The sequence below is a fragment of the Canis lupus genome, chromosome 3 (assembly GCF_003254725.2).
Source record: "Canis lupus dingo isolate Sandy chromosome 3, ASM325472v2, whole genome shotgun sequence".
NCBI classification, from domain to species: domain Eukaryota; kingdom Metazoa; phylum Chordata; class Mammalia; order Carnivora; family Canidae; genus Canis; species Canis lupus.
The window spans coordinates 62,084,682-62,104,197 of NC_064245.1; the positions used below are offsets into that span (position 1 = coordinate 62,084,682).

Genomic DNA, 19,516 nt, shown 5'->3' on the forward strand with positions numbered 1-19,516 from the left:
TTACAGCTCTGTCCCCACCCTTTTCAGTTGTTGTTGCCACAAAATTATATCTTTATACATGTGTGCCCCAAACATAAGCTGAAAAAATTTTAAAGTGCATTAGTCTCTTAAATTATATAGGAAACAAGATTTGGAGTTACAAACTGAAGTTACAGTAATATTAGCTTTTATACTCATAATTTTTGAAGGATGGAGAAAACAAAAAGTACAGTGGCAAATTGTTACTATATTGCTAACTTATATAACTGTCTATATATTCACCTTTCTTGAGCTCCTTATTTCTCCATATCGCTTTGAGTTACTACCTAGTGTCCTTTCATTTCACTCTGGAGAAACTTGAGCATTTCTTCCAGGGCAGGTTAGTGATCACATCTCCCTCAGTTTTTCTTTACCTGAGAATGTCTCAATCTCTCCCTTGCCCTTGAAGGACAGTTTTGCCAGATGCAGGATGCTTGGTTGACAGTTTTTTCCTTTTAGCACTTTGAAAATATTGGCCCACATTTTTCTGGCCTCTGAAGTTTCTAATGAGATATCTGCTTACTGACCCTACTGAGGATCCCTTATATATGATGACACTTCTCTCTTGCTAATTTCAAGATTATCTGTTCATCTTTGTCTTTTGAAACTTTGATTATAATGTGCCTTTGGTGTTGATCTCTTTTACTTTCTCTTACTTTTTTTTTTTTTTTAATTTTTTTATTTATTCATGATAGGCACACAGTGAGAGAGAGAGAGGCAGAGACACAGGCAGAGGGAGAAGCAGGCTCCATGCACCGGGAGCCTGACGTGGGATTTGATCCCGGATCTCCAGGATCGCGCCCTGGGCCAAAGGCAGGCGCCAAACCGCTGCGCCACCCAGGGATCCCTACTTCCTCTTACTTGAAGTTCATGGAGCTTCTTGGATGTTTATATTCATGTATTTCATCAAATTTGAGAAGTTTTCAGCCATTATTTCTTCAAATATTTTTGCTGCCCCTTGCTCTCTCTCCCTATGGGACACCCACAATACATATGCTCGTCTGTTTGGTGGTGTCCCACAGGTCCTTTAGGCTCTATTCACTTTAATTTGTTTTCCATCTGTTCCTCAGCCTCTGTAAGGCCCATTGTCCTATCTTCAGATTCACTGATTCTTTCTTCTGCCTGCTCAAATCTGCAATTAAATCCCCCTCATTTGCTCACACATTGTTTTCTTGACTTTTATCACATCCTCCTTCAGTTCTTGGAGCATCTTTAAAATAGTTGTTTTAACATCTTTGTCTAAATATCAGAAAGGGAAACAGAACATAAAGACTCCTAACTCTGGGAAACAAACTAGGGGTGGTGGAAGGGGAGGAGGGCGGGGGGTGGGGGTGAATGGGTGACGGGCACTGAGGGGGGCACTTGACGGCATGAGCACTGGGTGTTATTCTGTATGTTGGTAAATTGAACACCAATAAAAAATAAATTTATTATAAAAAAAAATCTTTGTCTGGTAGATCTGCCATTAGGTCTTTTCCAGGAACAATTTCTGTTGATGGGTTTTTTTCCCCCTCTGAATGGGATGCTTTTCTTCATATGCCTTGAAATTTTTCATTGAACACTGAACATTTGAATCTGATAATGTGGTAGCTCTGGAAATCATATTCTCCCCCTATCACAGGGTTTGCTGTTTTGTGAGTTGTTTTGTTTTGCTTTTTGGTTGCTATAGGCTATCCGCTATGTGGTGCCAAAGATTAGCCTGAGGGGTAAGCTTCAGATCTTCTCATGTTTTTTTCCAAGATTTTTTTTGGACATACACAGTCTGTTTCTAATATTTCCTACATAAGCAATAGTTGTCTAACAACCTTGTCTTTAATTTCTGGCTCCCCAAAAGAGGAAAAGTGAAAAATGAAGGGGGATATATAAGGGTGCTGGCCCTTTAAATCCCTGGAAGTTGTTCAGCTGGCAGGAGAGGGTCTTACAACAATGTGGGGAGGGGCGACAACAATGGCTGCCTGCCTATTTGTCTGCACCTATGTTATTAGAATCAATAATCAGAGCCCAGATCCCTCCTATTTGGAGGACAGAGTCTTTTTGCCCACCCTGGCTCCTGCATACTATTCTAGAAACAAGTGGATGATTGCCTGCCGTGTGGCTGGGAGTGGAAGATGGGGATGGGTGGCTGCTATTGTGCTAAGAGCTGAAACTGTTCAAAAATAGTTTGCAATTTACCTTACAAGCCTGAAAGGCCCAAACCTTCAATAGACTCCTAAGTCCAAAATTATTGTTGCATCAGTGTCTGCCCCTGCAAATCAGTGTCTGCCCCTGCAACTGTCATCCAGGTCAAGAGGCAGTTTCTCATTTACAGGTGCTTCCTACTCTGCATCTTCCCAGAATCTCCTTGGTGTAAATTGCCAGCGTACAGCTTGATGTATTTTTACACATGTACACAAACACATGACTCCACCCAGAACAGATCTAGATATTTCCAGAACCCAGAAGGCTCCTCCTTCCTGCCTCTCCTATTCTATTACGCCCAGGGAGAGCCATTAATCTGACTCTGTTCAGTGATTCCGAACTTCATGTAAATGGAACCATGCAGTGTGGGTTCTTTGGTTCTGTTTTTTTTTTTTTTTTTTTTTTTTTTTTTTGCTATGGGATTCACTTTTTTGTTAATTTAGCAGATGTGGGTTCCAATAAAACTTGTAGTATCACACCCATTTAAGAACATGTCTTAGCTTTTTTATATCCTTTCCCATTGGTAGGCACTATGATCACAGTGGCTGTGAATATTCATATGTATTAACTGTGCTCCTGTCTCTTGGTTTTACATCTAGAAGTGGAATTGCTGGATAACCGGGTATGTGTAGGTGGTAGAAGGTACTTCCAAAGACCTCTTGAAATTGGTCATGACCTTTGCTACATCCTCACCAGCACATACTGCCTGCCAGTATTTCTCACTTTAGCTATTCTCCTGGGTCTGTCATTGTATATCTTTGTGGATTTAGTTTGCATTTCCCTGAGGATTAGTCATATTAAGGACCTTTCCATATGCTTGATGGTATTTTGGATGTACTCTTTTGTGATCCAATTTTGCAAAGACCACCCATTTTAAAATTTATGTTAACTGACTTTTTCATATTGATTTGTTCTTTATATATTCTGTATGTGAGTCCTTTGTAATAAATTCCTTATCTGAATCTTTTGTAATATATTGAAAATTCTTTCTCCCAGTCCATAGTTTGGCAAATAATATAGTCTATGGGCCAAATCCATCCTATGGCCTATTTTATAAGTCCTACAAGTTAAGAGCAGTTGTTATAATTTTCAAAAGACAAACACATAAACAAAGATAAAGAAGAATATGTGACAGAGGCCATATGTGGCTCATAGAACCTAAAATACATTCTAGCCAAGTCTGTGTCTACGGCTTGTCTTTACAATATCTTAATATTGTGATATTTTGGGTAACAGAATTTCTTTATTTTAATGAAGTCCAGTGAACCATTTTTTTAAATGTTTAAGGATTTTTTTAAATGTTCCCTTTCCTCAGCTCTTTTTTTTTATTAAAGATTTTTATTTATTTATTCATGATAGTCACAGAGAGAGAGAGAGAGAGGCAGAGACACAGGCAGAGGGAGAAGCAGGCTCCATGCACCGGGAGCCCGATGTGGGATTCGATCCCGGGTCTCCAGGATCGCGCCCTGGGCCAAAGGCAGGTGCCAAACCGCTACGCCACCCAGGGATCCCATGTTTAAGGATTTTTATGTGCTAATACCTTTTGTCTGCCTTCTGGTCAAGATATTCTTCTATGTTTTCTTCTATAAGCTGTATTATTTTAAGTCTACCTTCCATTTCATGTTAATTTTTCCATATGGTATTAGGTATGGTTAAGATTTTTTCCCAGGTTGATTGCTATTTATTTCAGTATCATTTATTAAAAGTACCATCGTTTCCCTGCTGAATTACAGTAACATATGCGTAGCAAGTCAGACTGCTGCTGTCAGAAGTTCAGAGAAAAACAAGTAAAACCAGTGGAGCACTGAAGTAGTAATTAGCAAAAGTTTATTGTGCACACACCAAAATGACAGTTTACAAACCAGGATACTCAAATCAAGACATGGAACAAAGCTCGAAGGTATATTGTCATAATGCAGCTTGTGTGGTGTGGAGGCAGGATCTGGTTATTCTTCACAGCAATGGACTACAACATTAGAATGGGGGGGCACAATTTGAGATTCACTTATGATTTTCAGAGGTACAAGCAAGAAGTGACCCAGGTCAAGTTAGCCTTGCTTATCTTGCCAAATAGACTAGATGAAGCTTTGCTTGTAGGACTACATTGGTTTCATCTGCTCTGGGAATTTTCAAGGCTGGTCTCCATGTGTGTTTGATTTTAACACCATGCAATGTGGATCTTTTTCTGGACTCTGTTCTGTTTCATGTTTTGTTTTGTTTTGTTTTTGTCTATCCTGTGCTTATCCCCTGCCTTAGTTATGATAGCTTTTTAATACGTCTTGATGCCCTGTGGTATGTCTTCCATCTTTGTGTTGTTTCTTCTATATGGTATTGTCTGTTCTTAGGCTCTTTGCACTGCCATAAAAATTCTTTGATCTACTTTTTTTAAAACCCTGCTGGTATTTTGATTGTGTTTTTATGTATATGACAAAGGACTCATATGCAGACTATAACAGAGAAATCCTATCAATAAGAAAACACCAGTTAACATATTTTTTTAAAAATGTTATTTATTTATTCATGAGAATACACAGAGAGGAGAGAGAGAGAGGGGCAGAGACACAGGCAGAGGGAGAAGCAGATTCCATGCAGGGAGCCCGACACAGGACTCGATCCCAGGTCTCCAGGATCACGCCCTGGGCTGTAGGCGGCGCTAAACTGCTGAGCCACCGGGGCTGCCCTGGTTAACATAATTTTTAAATGGGCTACAATTTGAAATGAATCTAATGAAAGATGTACACACCCCTACTCATGGGGCCACACCCCTAGCACCAGCACCTAGCTGAGTCCTACCCAAGTTGCTGATCCACAGAAGTGGGGACAAAGCAGCATTTGCTTTGGACTGGTTTGTTGCATGACAGCAGGTAACTGATATACACTGGCCCAGCTTCCTCTCAGTCCCTGCTTTGTGGCATGATGTCGTGGTATGATGGGGCATCCAGCCTGGCTGCAGGGCCCAGAGCCCAGCTGGGCTTAGGCCTCAGTTCTGCCTGCTGCTTTGTAGTTTGTATCTTTTCCTCCTCTGAAGAGCTGTTTCTGTCTTATTGTGTTTCTTTTAAGAAATTGTCTTTTTTGGGGGGACGCCTGGGTGGCTCAGTGGTTCAGCATCTGCCTTTGGCTCAGGGCGTGATCCTGGAGTCCCAGGATTGAGTCCTACATTAGGCTCCCTGCATGGAACCTGCCTCTCCTTCTGCCTGTGTTTCTGCTTCTCTCTCTGTGTCTCTCATGAATAAATAAAATCTTTAGAAAAAAAAGAAATTGTCTTTTTGTTTTGCTCTTTTTGTATTTATCCATTTCTTCTTATGCCTAAACACAGGGAGTACATTAATGTGCAAGTTTACTGTACCGTTTCAACTGGAAGCTCCAAAAGTTTGTCACCAGAGTTTCTGTTCCTGAGGTATGGCTTACGCCTGAAGGGGTCCATTGTCTGTCCTTTGATGCTCTGTTCCTTGGCTTTCTTTTTCTCATTTATTTCTTTGACTGTGGAGTTTGGGCATACTTTAACTGATACTTTGCCTAGATACTCTTTACTTGTATCATACTTGTCCTGCTCCTAACTTCTCTGGACCCTCTTTGTTACGTCTTTCAGAATTTCAGCCTCAAGGCCATTCTTGTCTGATGAAGAATAGAATGCAGGTGATTTTTCAGCAGGGTTGCTTGGTTTGTCTCTGCTCTCTGTTTTCTTTTATAATTACTTTTTAAAAGTCCTGGCTGCCTTCTCCTTTTCTTCTGACGGAAGTGGCAAAGGGGTGAGGGATTGGTAAATTCGGCATGGTTTTCTCCTCTTTTCTGCTCCATTCTGTGTCAGACATTTCATGGGACATGGTTAGATTCTTTTTACTTGGACCACCCAGACCTTTCACCCTTGAAGCCAGGCTGTATCCCATGAGGTTGGGTGTGGTTGTTCAGAGCATTGTCCCTGGTGTCCCCTGTGGCTGCTCTCTCTGCTGGGTGGGAGGGAACTATGGGGTCATCACTATGGTTACCATGAAGTTTGGTCCTGCCTCTTTTACCTTGGGATACTTTGGATGTTTTGAAGTTTATGATATGATTCTAGGTCCCTTTTCTAGTAGTAATATTCCTGGAGAATTCATTCTTTCCTTTATTTCGGTGTGTTATTTCCTATTTTGCTTCTTTCACTTTGCTTCCTGAGGTTTGGGAGAGAATGATTCTATGAGCCTGAGTTTTCCATTGAGTCAAAATATGTACTTTTAATTTCCATTTTGATAAATTGTAGGCTGTTAATCCTTATAAGAGCTTTTCTTGGGAATTGTTTGATGAGCAAATTAAATAATCTTACATTGTGAAATCCTTTAGTGAGATTTCGTGTCACACTCACAGTCTCGTCTCAAGGAATTGGAGCAAGAAGCTCATTTTGTTGCAGGAGAGCAGTTTCTTATAACAAGTAATAATCAGCTTCAAGAGGTAAGGCTAAATTTTGTTTTGTTTTGTTTTATAAAATATACTTCTTAGGAATTAAAGAGAGATCTATTCTGAATTTATAAATAGTATTTTATGTTGATTTTCTGGAAAGTATGTAAGTTGTCTGTTTCTCACAATGAGATCTATCCCTTCAAAGCCTGAGCACTGGGTGTTATTCTGTATGTTGGTAAATTGAACACCAATAAAAAAATAAATTTATTTAAAAAAAAGAATAATCCAAGAAAAATATGAGATCAGAATCTGAGTGCTTGTAGCATTTAATTGGGTGGGCTGCTATGGCTGGGGTAGTGGTGTGGTGTTCAAGGTTTCTCTCAAATCTGAGATCCGCCCAAGTGACACTGCTTTTGTTGAAGATCCTCTTCGGCAAGCTAAAGCTGCACCTGATGAGTCCCATGGAGACTCTTCCCAGAACGGGGCTGCAGAGACTCCCGTCCACATCAGAAGCTGTGGTAAGTTCAAAAATTGTCCCTTTCTTTTTGAGACAGTAGCATGTCTACACCACATGTGAGTCACCTGCAGACCTGCCTGTGCCCCCTGCAGTGGGCTGTGTGGCAGTGACTCCTACAAGGTGCTCCTGGCAAGGCTACTCTCCTGGTATGAACCACAGAGAAAGATGCAGGCAGTAGTTTTCCAGAAGCAATCCATTGACTTCATTTTCTGCCAAGGACAATGAGGTGGAATTTTGTTCTGAAAACAAATTGTTGGCAATCCAGTCACAGCCTCTTTATTTCACAACTCTGTTAGAAACTAGAAATGGGGAAGGTCATCAGTCTTCTCCTTTCCTAGATTTATTTTAGAAAGTTTAAGCTACCTTTCCCCTAAGAGGAGCTTGTGTTTTAAAGGACAGGGAGGAGTGAGAGTCTGCTCTATCAGAATGGCAGAGTATAGGGACGCCTGGGTGGCTCAGTGGGTTGAATGTCTGCCTCTTGATTTTGGCCCCAGGGTTGTAGCCTCAGGGTCATGGGATTGAGTTCTGAGTCACACTCTGTGCTCGAGGCAGGGGAAGTCTACTTGGGATTCTTTGCCTCTCCCTCTTCTGTTTGCTGTCTAAAATAAACGAATAAATCTTTAAAACATACATATTTAAAAACAGAATGACAGAGTATAAATAGATGTTCAGAATCCATAAGATTCATGAAAGCATGCAGAGTGGGGATCAGTAAGTAAGTGGATTTGGGGGCCCCAGCATGGGTTCTCGGGGTTGTGTCCAGCACTGGACTTAGCAGCAGCTTCCCTCCCTCCCTGCACATGTGGCCAACAGCACCACATGCTCTGCTCATCTTGGCCTTGCCAGAGTCCCCTGCCTTCTGACTACCCTCATGTGCAGCCCTCAGTGGGCTCAGGTGGTAGTTCTTGAGTGAATCAGGGACACATATAGAGTGATGTGTCAGGAAACGGGTTTGAATCCACCCCTTCTCCACCTCAGTGGACGTCCGTCATCCTCCTGAGTCCTTGGGAACCCACAGTGAGTGGAGTTAGGGCAGTGGAGTCAGCTAGCACAACTCCCTGCACAGCTTGAGCATGTACTTGACTATTCTGTGCCTGAGTTTCCTGATCTATAAAAGAAGGATAATAACAGTCCTTTCCCTATAGCAATCTTGTAAGTATTTAACAAGTGTATATGTGTGCCTGTGTGTAAAACACTGTTTGGGACCATGCCTGACATATGAGCTCTCAAAAACCAACAAGTACTTGCTATGATTATTAGCTAGCTACTTCCTCCAGAAACCTACAAGCTGTGTTGGATTTTCTTCCAGCCTTACCCTGCAGCCAGCCTTACAGTCTCTACCTGCAAATATAGGTCTTGAGTGTGCCTGTTCCCTCCCTCCTCACTGTCACCAGCTCAGTCACCTCCCACTCACAGTCCTGCAAAGCCCCCTAAGCAGTGTCCCAGCTGCTCTTACTTTGCTGGTTATGCATCACATCCAGGCAGAGTGATCTTTTACACCATTAGAAACATCATGTCATTCACCTGACATACGTTCCAGGGGCTTCCTGTGACACTTAGATTAGTGTGTCCCCAGGTCCCAGGTCTGGCCCTGTCCCTTCTCCAGCTCCCCTCACACCCAGTGTCCCATGAGCACACTTGCTCTTCACAGGTTCTGCACGAGCTCTTTCCTGGTCTGGACACTCTTCTGGAGTTTGCGCAGTGGCTTCTGATTGTTGGCTTAAGTATTGCTTTCAGACAGACCTCCCCTGGCCACAGAGACAACAGTAATGCCTCCAGGCATTTGTTTCCTGCACCTAAAGTTACCTTAGTTACTGGCTTGCTTATTGCTCTAGGATGTAAACTGTGCAGATCAAAGCTTTCGTTTGACTTGTTCAGTACAACTTCAGAGCCAAACAGCCAGAACCAGCACCTAGTGGGGCTGAGCCAGATGTCTCTCTGATCACTGAGATCTGGGGCAGCAGGGAGCAGGAGCCATCCTCCCAGAGAAACCGGCATGGATTTGACACCTGCATGGAAGAGAGGGCCACCATGCCCGATAGCCGGAGCAGCAGTGGAACCTGGCAAAGCCACATATTCCCCTCAGGTGGCCCTGAGCAGAGGGTCTCTGGCCAACTTATTCTCTGTCCTGGCACCAGCTGGCAGTGTTGCCCTTCCCTCTGCTGCTCCTTAGCTCTTCCAGACAACCAGCAACTACAAAAGGAAACCTAACTCTTTTGGTGTCAATGTGCTTTCGTCTAGACAGAATTATCACAACAGCCTTCATTATTTTTCACAGAGATATGATTGATGTAAATCATATTAACCTCTCCTTTTAACTGATCAAATTATACTATTTTGTGCATTTAAAAAAGATGAACTTTTACTAGGGAACACATGTACATGGATCTAAATTCAAAATTAAGACTGCTGTCTTTCCTTAACCCTTCCTGTTCCATGGGGGAGGGATGTGGACTTCAGTAAAATGGAAAGCCAGGGACAGTTCAAGTGAGGGCGCAACTATGATCTTAGATATGGTTTTATCAGGCTTTTATTTTGATTAGATTTTAAATTTTATTTCACAACAATATTGAGTGGAAAGTACAAAGAAGTATCATATCCTGCCTTCCTCCCACCTATGACACCCTCTCTCACGCTGTCTCCCTTACTATCAGGATCCCCACCAGTGGGACCAGTGGGACCATTGGTTACACTTGATGAACCTCCACTGACATGTCATCATCACCCAAAGTCCATAGTTCACCTCAGGAGTCAATGCTTCTATTGCATTCTCTAGGTTTAGATAAATATGTAAGGACAGGTGCCCACCCTATGGTATCACACAGAGTAGTTCACAGCCATAAACACTCTCATGCTCCACCCACACGCCGTCTCCACCCTCCCCTGCCCCGATATTTTCACTGTCCCCATAGCTTCACCTTTTCCAGAATGTCCTGTAGGTGGAATCCTACAAGCATGCAGCCTTTTCAGATTGGCTTCTTTCCCCTTCGTAACGTGCATTTAAATTTCCTCCATGTCTTTTTCTGACTTGATAGCTTGTTTCTTTTTTTTTTTTTTTAAGATTTTATTTATTTATTCATGAGAGACACAGAGAGAGGCAGAGACATAGGCAGAGGGAAAAGCATGCTTCCTGTGGGCAGCCCAATGCAAGACTCGATCCCAAGACCCCAGGATCACGACCTGAGCCAGAGGCAGACGCTGAACCACTGAGCCACTCAGATGCCCCATATATATTGTTTCTTTTTAATGATGAATAATAGTCCATTGTCTGAATGGACCACAGTTTATTACTCATTCACCTTCTGAAGGACATCTTGGTTGCTTCTAAGTTTTGGCAGTGAGGAAGAAAGCTGCTATAAACATCTGTGTGTAGGTTTTGTGTGGACATAAGTTTTCAGCTCCTCTGCTTGAATACCACGGAGCATGATTGCTGGATCGTATGGTGAGAGTATATTGAGTTTTGCAAGGAATTGACAAACTATCCCCAAAGTGGCTGTACCATTCTGCATTCCTGCCATCCGTGAGCAGGAGCTCCTGTGGCTCTGCATCCTTGCCATTGCATGGTGTGGTCAGTGGATCCTGCCCATCCTAACAGATATTTACTATGTCCTAAAAAGTCCACTCATATAGCTGGTTGAAGAAAGGAGGAATCTCATTAATAGGCTATCACTGTGGGGTGGGGACTGAAGGTTCAGCAGTCCAAGTGACAGTTGTGACAGTGAAGCAACAGACAACAGACAAATTTTCAGAGCAGAAAGAAACTCTGTGCATGTGAGTTCATGTGAGTCCACAGAGGACTGTGGGGGTAGCTCTTGGTTTTCTCAGTTGTGCAACTGAGCAGATAGAAAAGGCCACCAGTCAGGAAAAACAGAGAGGAGCAGTTTGCAGGGAGAGTGAATGAATGAATGTGTGACACATTCATTCTCAGACATATTACGACAGAGATGTCACAGGAGCTGTCTGGACAGTGAGAGGTCTTGTGCTGGAGATGCATACTTGAAAGTAGTCAGATTTTAGTAAAGTTGCCCTGGGATGGTGGTCCCTTATCCTGACCGGAGCTTTGGAAAAACACCCATGCCCAGGGTGGCAACTGATCTACAGAATCGTGTCTGTGGGCTAGACTGCCCAGGCCCAGGCATGTCTTTGAAGCTCCCGGCTGTTTCTCATAAGCCAGTTAGCATTGATAACCACAGAACGGAACGCTGAGAAACTGACACTTAGAGGTCAGGAAAGAGGAGGTGCCAACAAGAGGCTACGGAGTGGCCACGGAGAGAAGGGAGCTGAGAAGAATGCATGGTCAGGAGCCAGCATGGAGTGTGTGATAAAGCTTGCAGGGCGGTAGGCGGTTGCGGCACTGCCTCTGATCATGAACCAATGCTGGTAAGGCTTTGTCCAAAATTTCATGAGATCAAATACTTAAATCTTTTCAAGTGTTCTTGGATGGCTCAAGTAGAGAGATACAAGGAGCCTGTGGTTAGAAAGTTACTTTGTGAGTAAGGTATCAGGATAAGGAGAGTTAACCGATCTTAAGCAGTTTTCTTGGCTAAGTGTTTTCATGTACTCTCAACCCTCTGGGGATAGCTTTTCTAAGGAAACGGCAATTCTGGGTTGCACTGAGGTAGGATGCCTCCCCCTTAGCAGTGCCTACTCCCACGACACCGTGTCGGCTCTCTGGTTTATGATTCTGTGGCTAGCCACAACCCTAGGGTCCTCAGTCTTTATTCAAACAGACAGAGACACAATTCCATGCCTTACAGTGTTACGTAAGAGTTATAGCATCAGTTACTCAAAGTGATTTATATAGATTCAAAACAATCTTAATTAAAACCCTAGCAGCAGTTTTTTGTAGAAGCTGACAAGCTGATTACCAAATTGACACAGAAGTGTAAAAATTTAAGAGCCAGTGTGATCTTGGGAAACACTACTGGAGGACTTAGTCTGTTGGACATCAAGACTAATCCTAAATCAATAGGGATTGCTAGGAACTAAGTGGACAGTGTAGTGTCAATTCAAGTGTAAACAAATAGACCAGTGGACACAGGATGAGGAGTCCACATGCGAGTATGAAAGGCATGATCTCTGAGACGGCGGCTCTATAAAGCAGTGAGTAAAGAGGGCTTCCTCCATAAATGACCCCTTATTTCATGCCATACGCAAAAATAGACTCCAAGCAAATTTTACATCTAAATGTAAAAAGCAAAACAACGAAGATTATAGAAAATACCATAAGGATAAATCCTCAAGATCCTGAGGTGGGTAAATGTTCCTGAACAGGACACAAAATACATCACACTTATAGGAAAAGATTGATAAATTGGATGATAGTAGAATTAAGAATCTCTGTTTTTGAAGAGATGCCATTAAACAAGTAAATAAGCGAGTCACAGAGGGCAAAGAGATTTCCAGTAAATATAACCAACTGAAAAAAAACCCTGTCAAGAATTACAAATTCCTATAAATCAAGGGGGAATAAAAGACACACAAACCAATTTTTTAGATGAGCAAAAGACATTAACAGGGGTTTAATGAGGGAAGATATCTATTGAGTCAATGAGTATGTGAACATTGTCCAACTGCATTAGTTGTTGGGGAAATACATATGAAACTATGATGCAATATCACCTCACATTTACCAGGATGGCTCTCATTAAGGCCTGGGACAATGTGTGTTAGCAAAGATGTGGAGCAACTGGAATGTTCACGTGGTGCTGATGGGGCACAAACTGGTGCCTTTACATGGGAGAACTGCCTGCTGTTGCCTCTGCTGCAGTTGGCCTTGTAATCCCACTCCTCTCTGTGTTTCTGCTCAACACAGCTGCAGACAGAAGTTAACCAAAATCCAGACTCCCAGTGTTCACAGCAGCACTATTCATCATAGCCCATAAACCACCCACTAGTATCCAGCAAGGATAAAATATAGTTGTCCTGCATTCACACAGTTGAAAACAGGACATGCTGCTTCATACAACACAGATGAGCCCTGAAACCATCATGTTAGGCAAAAGCCACACACAGAGTACCTGTGATAGGATAGGAAGTTTGATAGGAAGGAAGGTAGCTAGGGAAGGTGGCCTTAACAGTGGAGGTCAGGGTGGTGGTTACCTGCAGGGGAGGGCAGGGACCCACAGGGGACCTGTAATGCGCCGTGTGCATGGCTGTACTAAGCGTATTCACTGTGTTGGCAATCGAGCAAACCATGTTCTTATGATCTTATGTTGTCCCGTTATGTAATGTTTTGACCTTTTAAAATGAGTTTTAAAATCTATCATCCTATTCTGGTGTCACCCCCCAGACTTCATACTAGGATAACTGTGATTGAAATGTTGGGTGTTCCTAAAGTCTTGAGTTACACATTTGTAGCCATTTTCTTAGTTCATTCTCCTACGTGGTATTTTACATGCCCTGGATTTAGATTTCATGAATTTAAATCTCAGGAGGAATCTTGTTTCCAAGCTTGTGTGAAGTGTCTTTAGCTCCCATATGGACAGGAATGATTTTGCAAGGGATTTAGATTAAGACACTTGATAAGCTGAGTTTATTATGAATCTTCACTTTGGAAAATACGGTCAATACAGACCATTTATTATTAGGATTTTCTCCAACTGAAAGTAAGTCTTCAAAATGTCAAAATTAAATGAAGGAATTATATTGGTGACATTTATTCTCATTTTTCAGTTAAATGCTTTGCAGGACCTTCATCCATTACCCAAGATAATTCTGGAATATAGGCGGGTAAGTTCCCTTGTGTGTGAGTGAGTGAGTGGGTGAGGGAGGGGAGCCATATGGCACCGCCTCTGATAAGACCAATCCGTCATCACAAAAGTAGCCCTGGCAGTGTTCTGAAGGGAACAGCACCTGTTCAAGACAGCCTGGTACCAGTGCTGCTCTGGTGCAGCCCGCTCAGCTCCATTCCAGCCACAGTCAGCCCACTCAGCAGTGGGTCATAGGGTCCCACATGGATGAAGACAAGTGAAGACAGGAAGGGGATGTGTGTACTGTCATGGGGCAGCTTTGCTGTGGGCTCAATTCTACCACCATGGAGTTCAGAAGCCTCTTTCTCGGGCCTTGTCCTACTCCCCCGCCCTGGGCCTGGTGAGGTTACCCGCAGCCTCCTGAGCATGTTCGCTGACACACTCCCTTTTGTCACTAACATGGCCCCCTCATGTCGCTGTCAGGCCCCCTTCTTCCTCAGCTGCCCACGCTTCCTCTGTTCACGTGCCTGCCATGTATCCCCTGATGTTCGTGAACCACATCCATAACTTTGGCCACCACTTGTACCATCAGTCTGTCATTCCCTAACCTGTGTCCTGCTGCTCTCCTGAGGTGTGGCAGCTGACAGGACTTGGTCATGGCACCATTCCTTCTCCTTGAACGGATGAAATGATTGGAAGAGAACTAAAGGCACCCTAGGGCACAGGGGAGGATGGAGATTCAGGACCTTCCATTTATCTCTGCAATGTTTCTGTGAAAAGAATTATCCCACAAAAGGAGGTAGGGTGCTGTCTTTCTCTGTGGGCCATTGTTATTTAATTCTGGGTGCCACACCAGGCTGTTTCAGGGCCCCCTGGAGTAATTGGAGCTGACCCATGAGCTGCACATGCCCAACACTCTGTGAAACACTGCTTTGATGTGAGTTCCTGTTCCAATGCTTAAACAAGAAAATGATTACTTCTGTCCATGTGACCTAGGTTCACAAGACCAAGTCAGCCTTTGTGGATGGATTACTAGCTTTTGTGAGAAAGGTAACTGCACTTAAACGAGGTACTGTGCTTGGGGATGTGGTTTCCATGTGGCTTCAGATACACATACAATTTACTAGAGTTTTAGTTAATGATGAAATCAAATATTCTTGAGCCGTGAGACACAATTTTGTTATTTCTCAGGTCTCTGTATAGCTTGAGTTGCCATCATGCCTTCACACCTGGAGCTGCATTTTAGGAAGCTTGTGGGGCAGCCCAGGCACTCTTAAATCTGTCCCTCCCCTCTTCTTTTGCTCACTTCAGGGAGATGCTGTTCTAGTTCACACGTGAAGAGCCTGCAGTCAGGTGTGCTGTGACTGGCCCTGTCTGGGTAGCACAGCCCCCGTGGCATGTGATCCTCCTCTCCCTACACACAGTGGTTTGAAGGAACACAAAGACCTACATGTCCTGTTGCCATTTCTGCACGGTTAGGGGGAACCTCCTTGTTCGTCAGCAGGTTGCTGACACCCAGGGGCCTTTCAGGTTTCAGGGCGTAGGGCCAGCAGCTGGTGGACTTAAGCAGGAAAGCAGTGAGTGTTGAGTGCTATGTGCAGGGAGACTGAAGGGTCAGGATGTTCTTGACTTCATGTGGCATTGCCAGAGCTGAAACTGATTCTTTTTAACTGATAAAGGGCTCCATTTCCTCTATGTGGAATCAGACTGGAACTGTGACCGGAAGACTTTCAGCCAGGCATCCGGTAAGTCAGCTCTCCCTGTTAGACACCAAGTCTCTGAGTTGGTGTTTCCGTGCCTCTGAGTTGAATTTTTGCCTGTACGTGTGTTTGCCTGCACACTTTTCCATTTCTAAGAGGGGCCCCATTGCTGATAGATGTGTTTCACTCTGCTTCTCTGCTTGACTGATACTTACTTAGCACCTGCCATGTTCTGGGAATAAGACACATGCCCTCTACTGTCACAAAGCATGAGTTAGTGAGGGGTCCTTTCCATCCAGAGAGTCAAAAGTGCTGGGGATGAGGGCAAAAGCAACACCCTGTTCCCACTCCCCCTTCCTTGTCTGTAGATTTGTGCTGGACAGGAGGCTTCTGATGTCCAGAAATGTGTTGGACTGTCTGATGCTCCAATGACCTCCTCTTTTCCCTTGTTGTTGCTTCAGACTGTCTCTGATGAAAAAAACTATAAATACTCTTGAATTTATGATGCAGCTTTAATAACACTCAAAGCAATTAGCTTTTTAAATGGCGTTATAGGGCACTTAGGTGGCTCAGTCATTTAGGCATCTGCCTTTGGCTCAGGTCGTGATCCCAGGGTCCTGGGATCAAGTCCTGAGTCAAGTTCCCTGCTCCATGGGGAGTCTACTTCTCCCTCTCCCTCTGCTCCTCCCGCAACTTGTGCTCTCTTACTCTCTCTTTCAAATAAGTAAATCAAATATTTTTAAAAAATAAAAACTAAGTGGCTTCATATTTTTGAATTAAAGATGATTCACTACTAATTTTTCATTGCAGAACAGTACGTTAATACAGAAATGTAAAAAAGCAAAAACAAAAGAACCTAATAAAAATCACCTGTTATTCCACCATGCAGAATTAACTGTAGCTAACATTTTGGTGTCTATCTGTATTGACTTTTTGCTAAGTACACGTATTTATAAAATACTGTTTTTCTACCAAAATAAAACCACACTTTTATTTTATATTTTTCAATTTTATTTATGATGTCTTGATATCATACATTAATATTGACCTGAATCTATATTTAGATTTAAACATTTGAATTATTTTAAATATGCAAATTAAATATATTAATTGTTTAAATATGCACTATAAAATATAATTATACATATGAGTATACATTCATGATAAAGAAATTCAAATAGCATGGACATGTGTAAAAACAATTTGGTGTCCTTTTCCCTTAGTGACACGTCTGTCTACCCCATGGGTCCTGTCACCAGTGTGGACTGCATCCCACCAGCCTTTTTCTGGCCTTTACGTGTATGGGTACCCTGTGCATGTGGCAGGTGGTGGTATGGGGCTGGGCAGACTCATGCCCTGCAGGAGCTGCGGACTTGCTCAGGGCCCTACACATTCTAGACTTTGCACCCACCTTAGGGAGGTCTTTCTTTGGATGCCCTACTTTAGAGAGCTCTTCTGTGGTCTTTACGTGGCTCACCATGAGCAGTACTAACACTAGTTCCTCCTCTGAAAGGTGTCTGATGCACCTGTTCTCTTAGCTGCTGCTTCTCATCAAAGAGTGATTTAGAAGTTCTACTGGGAGAATGAACTTTTTATGAGGTCCTTGCTTTTGCCAATAGATGGTTGTAAGTTCAAATTTTCTGTTATATTTCCAGATTGATCTCTTGCTATGCTTTATTCTCTTCCAGGAATCTCCAGTGTTTCTGGTTTGTGGGTAGCACTCCTCCCAGATTTTTAGTGGCACTCTAGTTTTATTTATTTATTTTTTGTTATTTTAATTGAATTTTTGGAAAGAGAAGGTATAAACATGTGTGCATTTGGCCACCACATTCCATTGGAAGTCCACATCATCATTTTAACAGCCACTTTATACTCCATTTAATGGCTGTCCCTGGTGATAGTCATTAGATTGTCTTCAGTTGTGTTTATTTTATCCAGAGATGCCATAAACATACTTGTACATATATTTTTGGGTGCATTTTTCTAATGATTTCCATAGCATTCCTAGATACAGAATTCCTCAGTTAAGTATATGTGTATTTTCGGGCTTTACATTGGTAAATCATCCTCCAGAAAAAAAGTTCTCATCCATCAAACAACAGGTGAGACATTTGGTCTCCTACATCCTTGCCAATACAGGGAGTTTTCATTTTGGTTAAGGTTTCCTGACTTGAGTTTTTAGTTCCTAGTCCTTTGAAATATAAGTGATATTGATATGTTAGATCAAGTATTGATGTCTTATTCTTCCCTGAATTGTTTATCCACACCATTTGCCTGTGTCCCGTGTCCCTGGAGGATGTATATTTTCCTAGTGGTGTGGGAAATTTATAGAATAAAGATTTTCCCTTTGAAAAATGTTGAATTATTTTTTTCTATTTTCTTTTGCCCTTTAATTTTTAAAATATACGTTCTGTTTGCCACATTTAAAATGACTTTTTAGTGTACAAACAATGAATGGTAATTCTAAAGAATTCGAACAGATGAAAATATAAATAATAAAGTAAACGACACCTAAGTCTCTACAACCCCGCCAGCCACTGTTAACGTTTGGCAACTGTCTGCTTAGCTATCTCCTTGTGTACACAGACACACACATGTACATGGATGGGATTCCATCCTGTGTTGTGTTTGTCATAGACACTCCCTCACCACAGCCGGTCCCAGTACACTCTGTGCCTGTGGCAGGCTGTGTTAGCAACCTAACTTTTGCTCATCCATATTTCTCTCTAGACTTCTAATGGAATCTTGTACAGACTCATGTGTAGCTATACACGTACACACAGAAGCATGCAGTGACTTTGTCATTATTTATTTTGTAGAATAGAGTTTCATTTTTCTGCCTCTTGACTTTCTCCCAGCAATAGCTGGTAGAATCCCTGCAGGTCATCTGACAAAGTCCTGCTTCACTTTGGTTAGCACGCATTCTGCCATTGTGTTAGCCATTGCTCTGCTGGTGGACTTGCCCTCGAAGGATACAGCTGCAGCAAGCATCACACACATATGCCCTGGTTTATTGGTACTTATAGTTTTGTGGAATAGATTATCAGGTGTGAAATTACTAGGTCAGCTGATAGTATATTTTTACTCTTAATAGCTGTTACTAGATTGCCTTTAAGAATCTGTCAGCTCCTGACATTGTTATGAACAATGGTAGCAGTACTTTCTTCATTATCCATGGTGACTCTTCTCTGTGTCATCTGAGAAAGACATTGCTCAGCTCCAAGATTATTTAAAGATTTAGCACCTCTGTTTTCTTTTTTAAAAGATTTTTTTATTCATGAGAGACACACAGAGAGAGGCAGAGACATAGACAGAGGGAGGAGAGCAGGCTCCATGCAGGGAGCCCGATGCGAGACTCAATCCCAGGACCCCGGGATCATGACCTGACCCGAAGGCAGACACTCAACTGCTGAGCCACCCAGGCGTCCCTAACACCTGTTCCCTTATGGAACTTTTATGCTTTTTTTCACATGTAAAATGGAATCCAGCTGTACATTATTTAACCAGATACTATGTAAGTTACATGCTGGTGGCACAAAAATGACTAGAGTCTGAATTATATTCTTTAGTTTAAAGTGCACAAAGTACACCAGTATTTTCCAAAAATCAGATTTGGGGCACCTGGCTGGCTTAGTCAGTGGAGCATGTGACTCTTGATCTTGGGGTCATGAGTTCGAGCCCCACATCGGGTATAAAAATTACTTAAAAATCAAATCTTGGGGCACGTGGATGGCTCAGTGGTTGAGCATTTGCCTTTCGCTCAGGTCATGATCTCCGGGTCCTGGGATCACATCTTGCATTAGGCCCCCCTTGGGGAGCCTGTTTCTCCCTCTACCTATGTCTCTGCCTCTCTCTGTATGTCTCTCATGAATAAATAAATAAAAATCTTTAAAAAATAAAATCATAGCTAATTTCGACATTTCCAGAAAGCTAATTTCTCACACACAAACCCTCCTACAAGTAAGTCATTGTTAGCAACTGACTGCTGAAGCACGTTACCACCCACTTTTGTGTTCTTTTTCATATTATTTCTGATA

At 42.6% G+C, this 19,516-nt stretch overlaps 1 protein-coding gene across 4 annotated transcripts in view; it reads left to right on the top strand.

Annotated features, from left to right (window-relative positions):
• Window positions 1-19,516, top strand: part of POLN (DNA polymerase nu) — a 155,659-nt gene that overhangs the window by 50,634 nt on the left and 85,509 nt on the right. For 2 of the 4 annotated variants that reach the window (XM_049108582.1, XM_025437376.3), the window contains exons 11-15: window positions 6,538-6,621; window positions 6,993-7,088; window positions 13,763-13,819; window positions 14,776-14,829; window positions 15,459-15,524. The exons of 1 other annotated variant lie outside the window; for it this stretch is intronic. In XM_049108582.1, coding sequence (XP_048964539.1) covers window positions 6,538-6,621; window positions 6,993-7,088; window positions 13,763-13,819; window positions 14,776-14,829; window positions 15,459-15,524 — 357 coding nt within the window. The remainder of the gene's footprint in view (window positions 1-6,537; window positions 6,622-6,992; window positions 7,089-13,762; window positions 13,820-14,775; window positions 14,830-15,458; window positions 15,525-19,516) is intronic. One more of the 4 variants, XM_049108581.1, reaches the window with a different exon arrangement.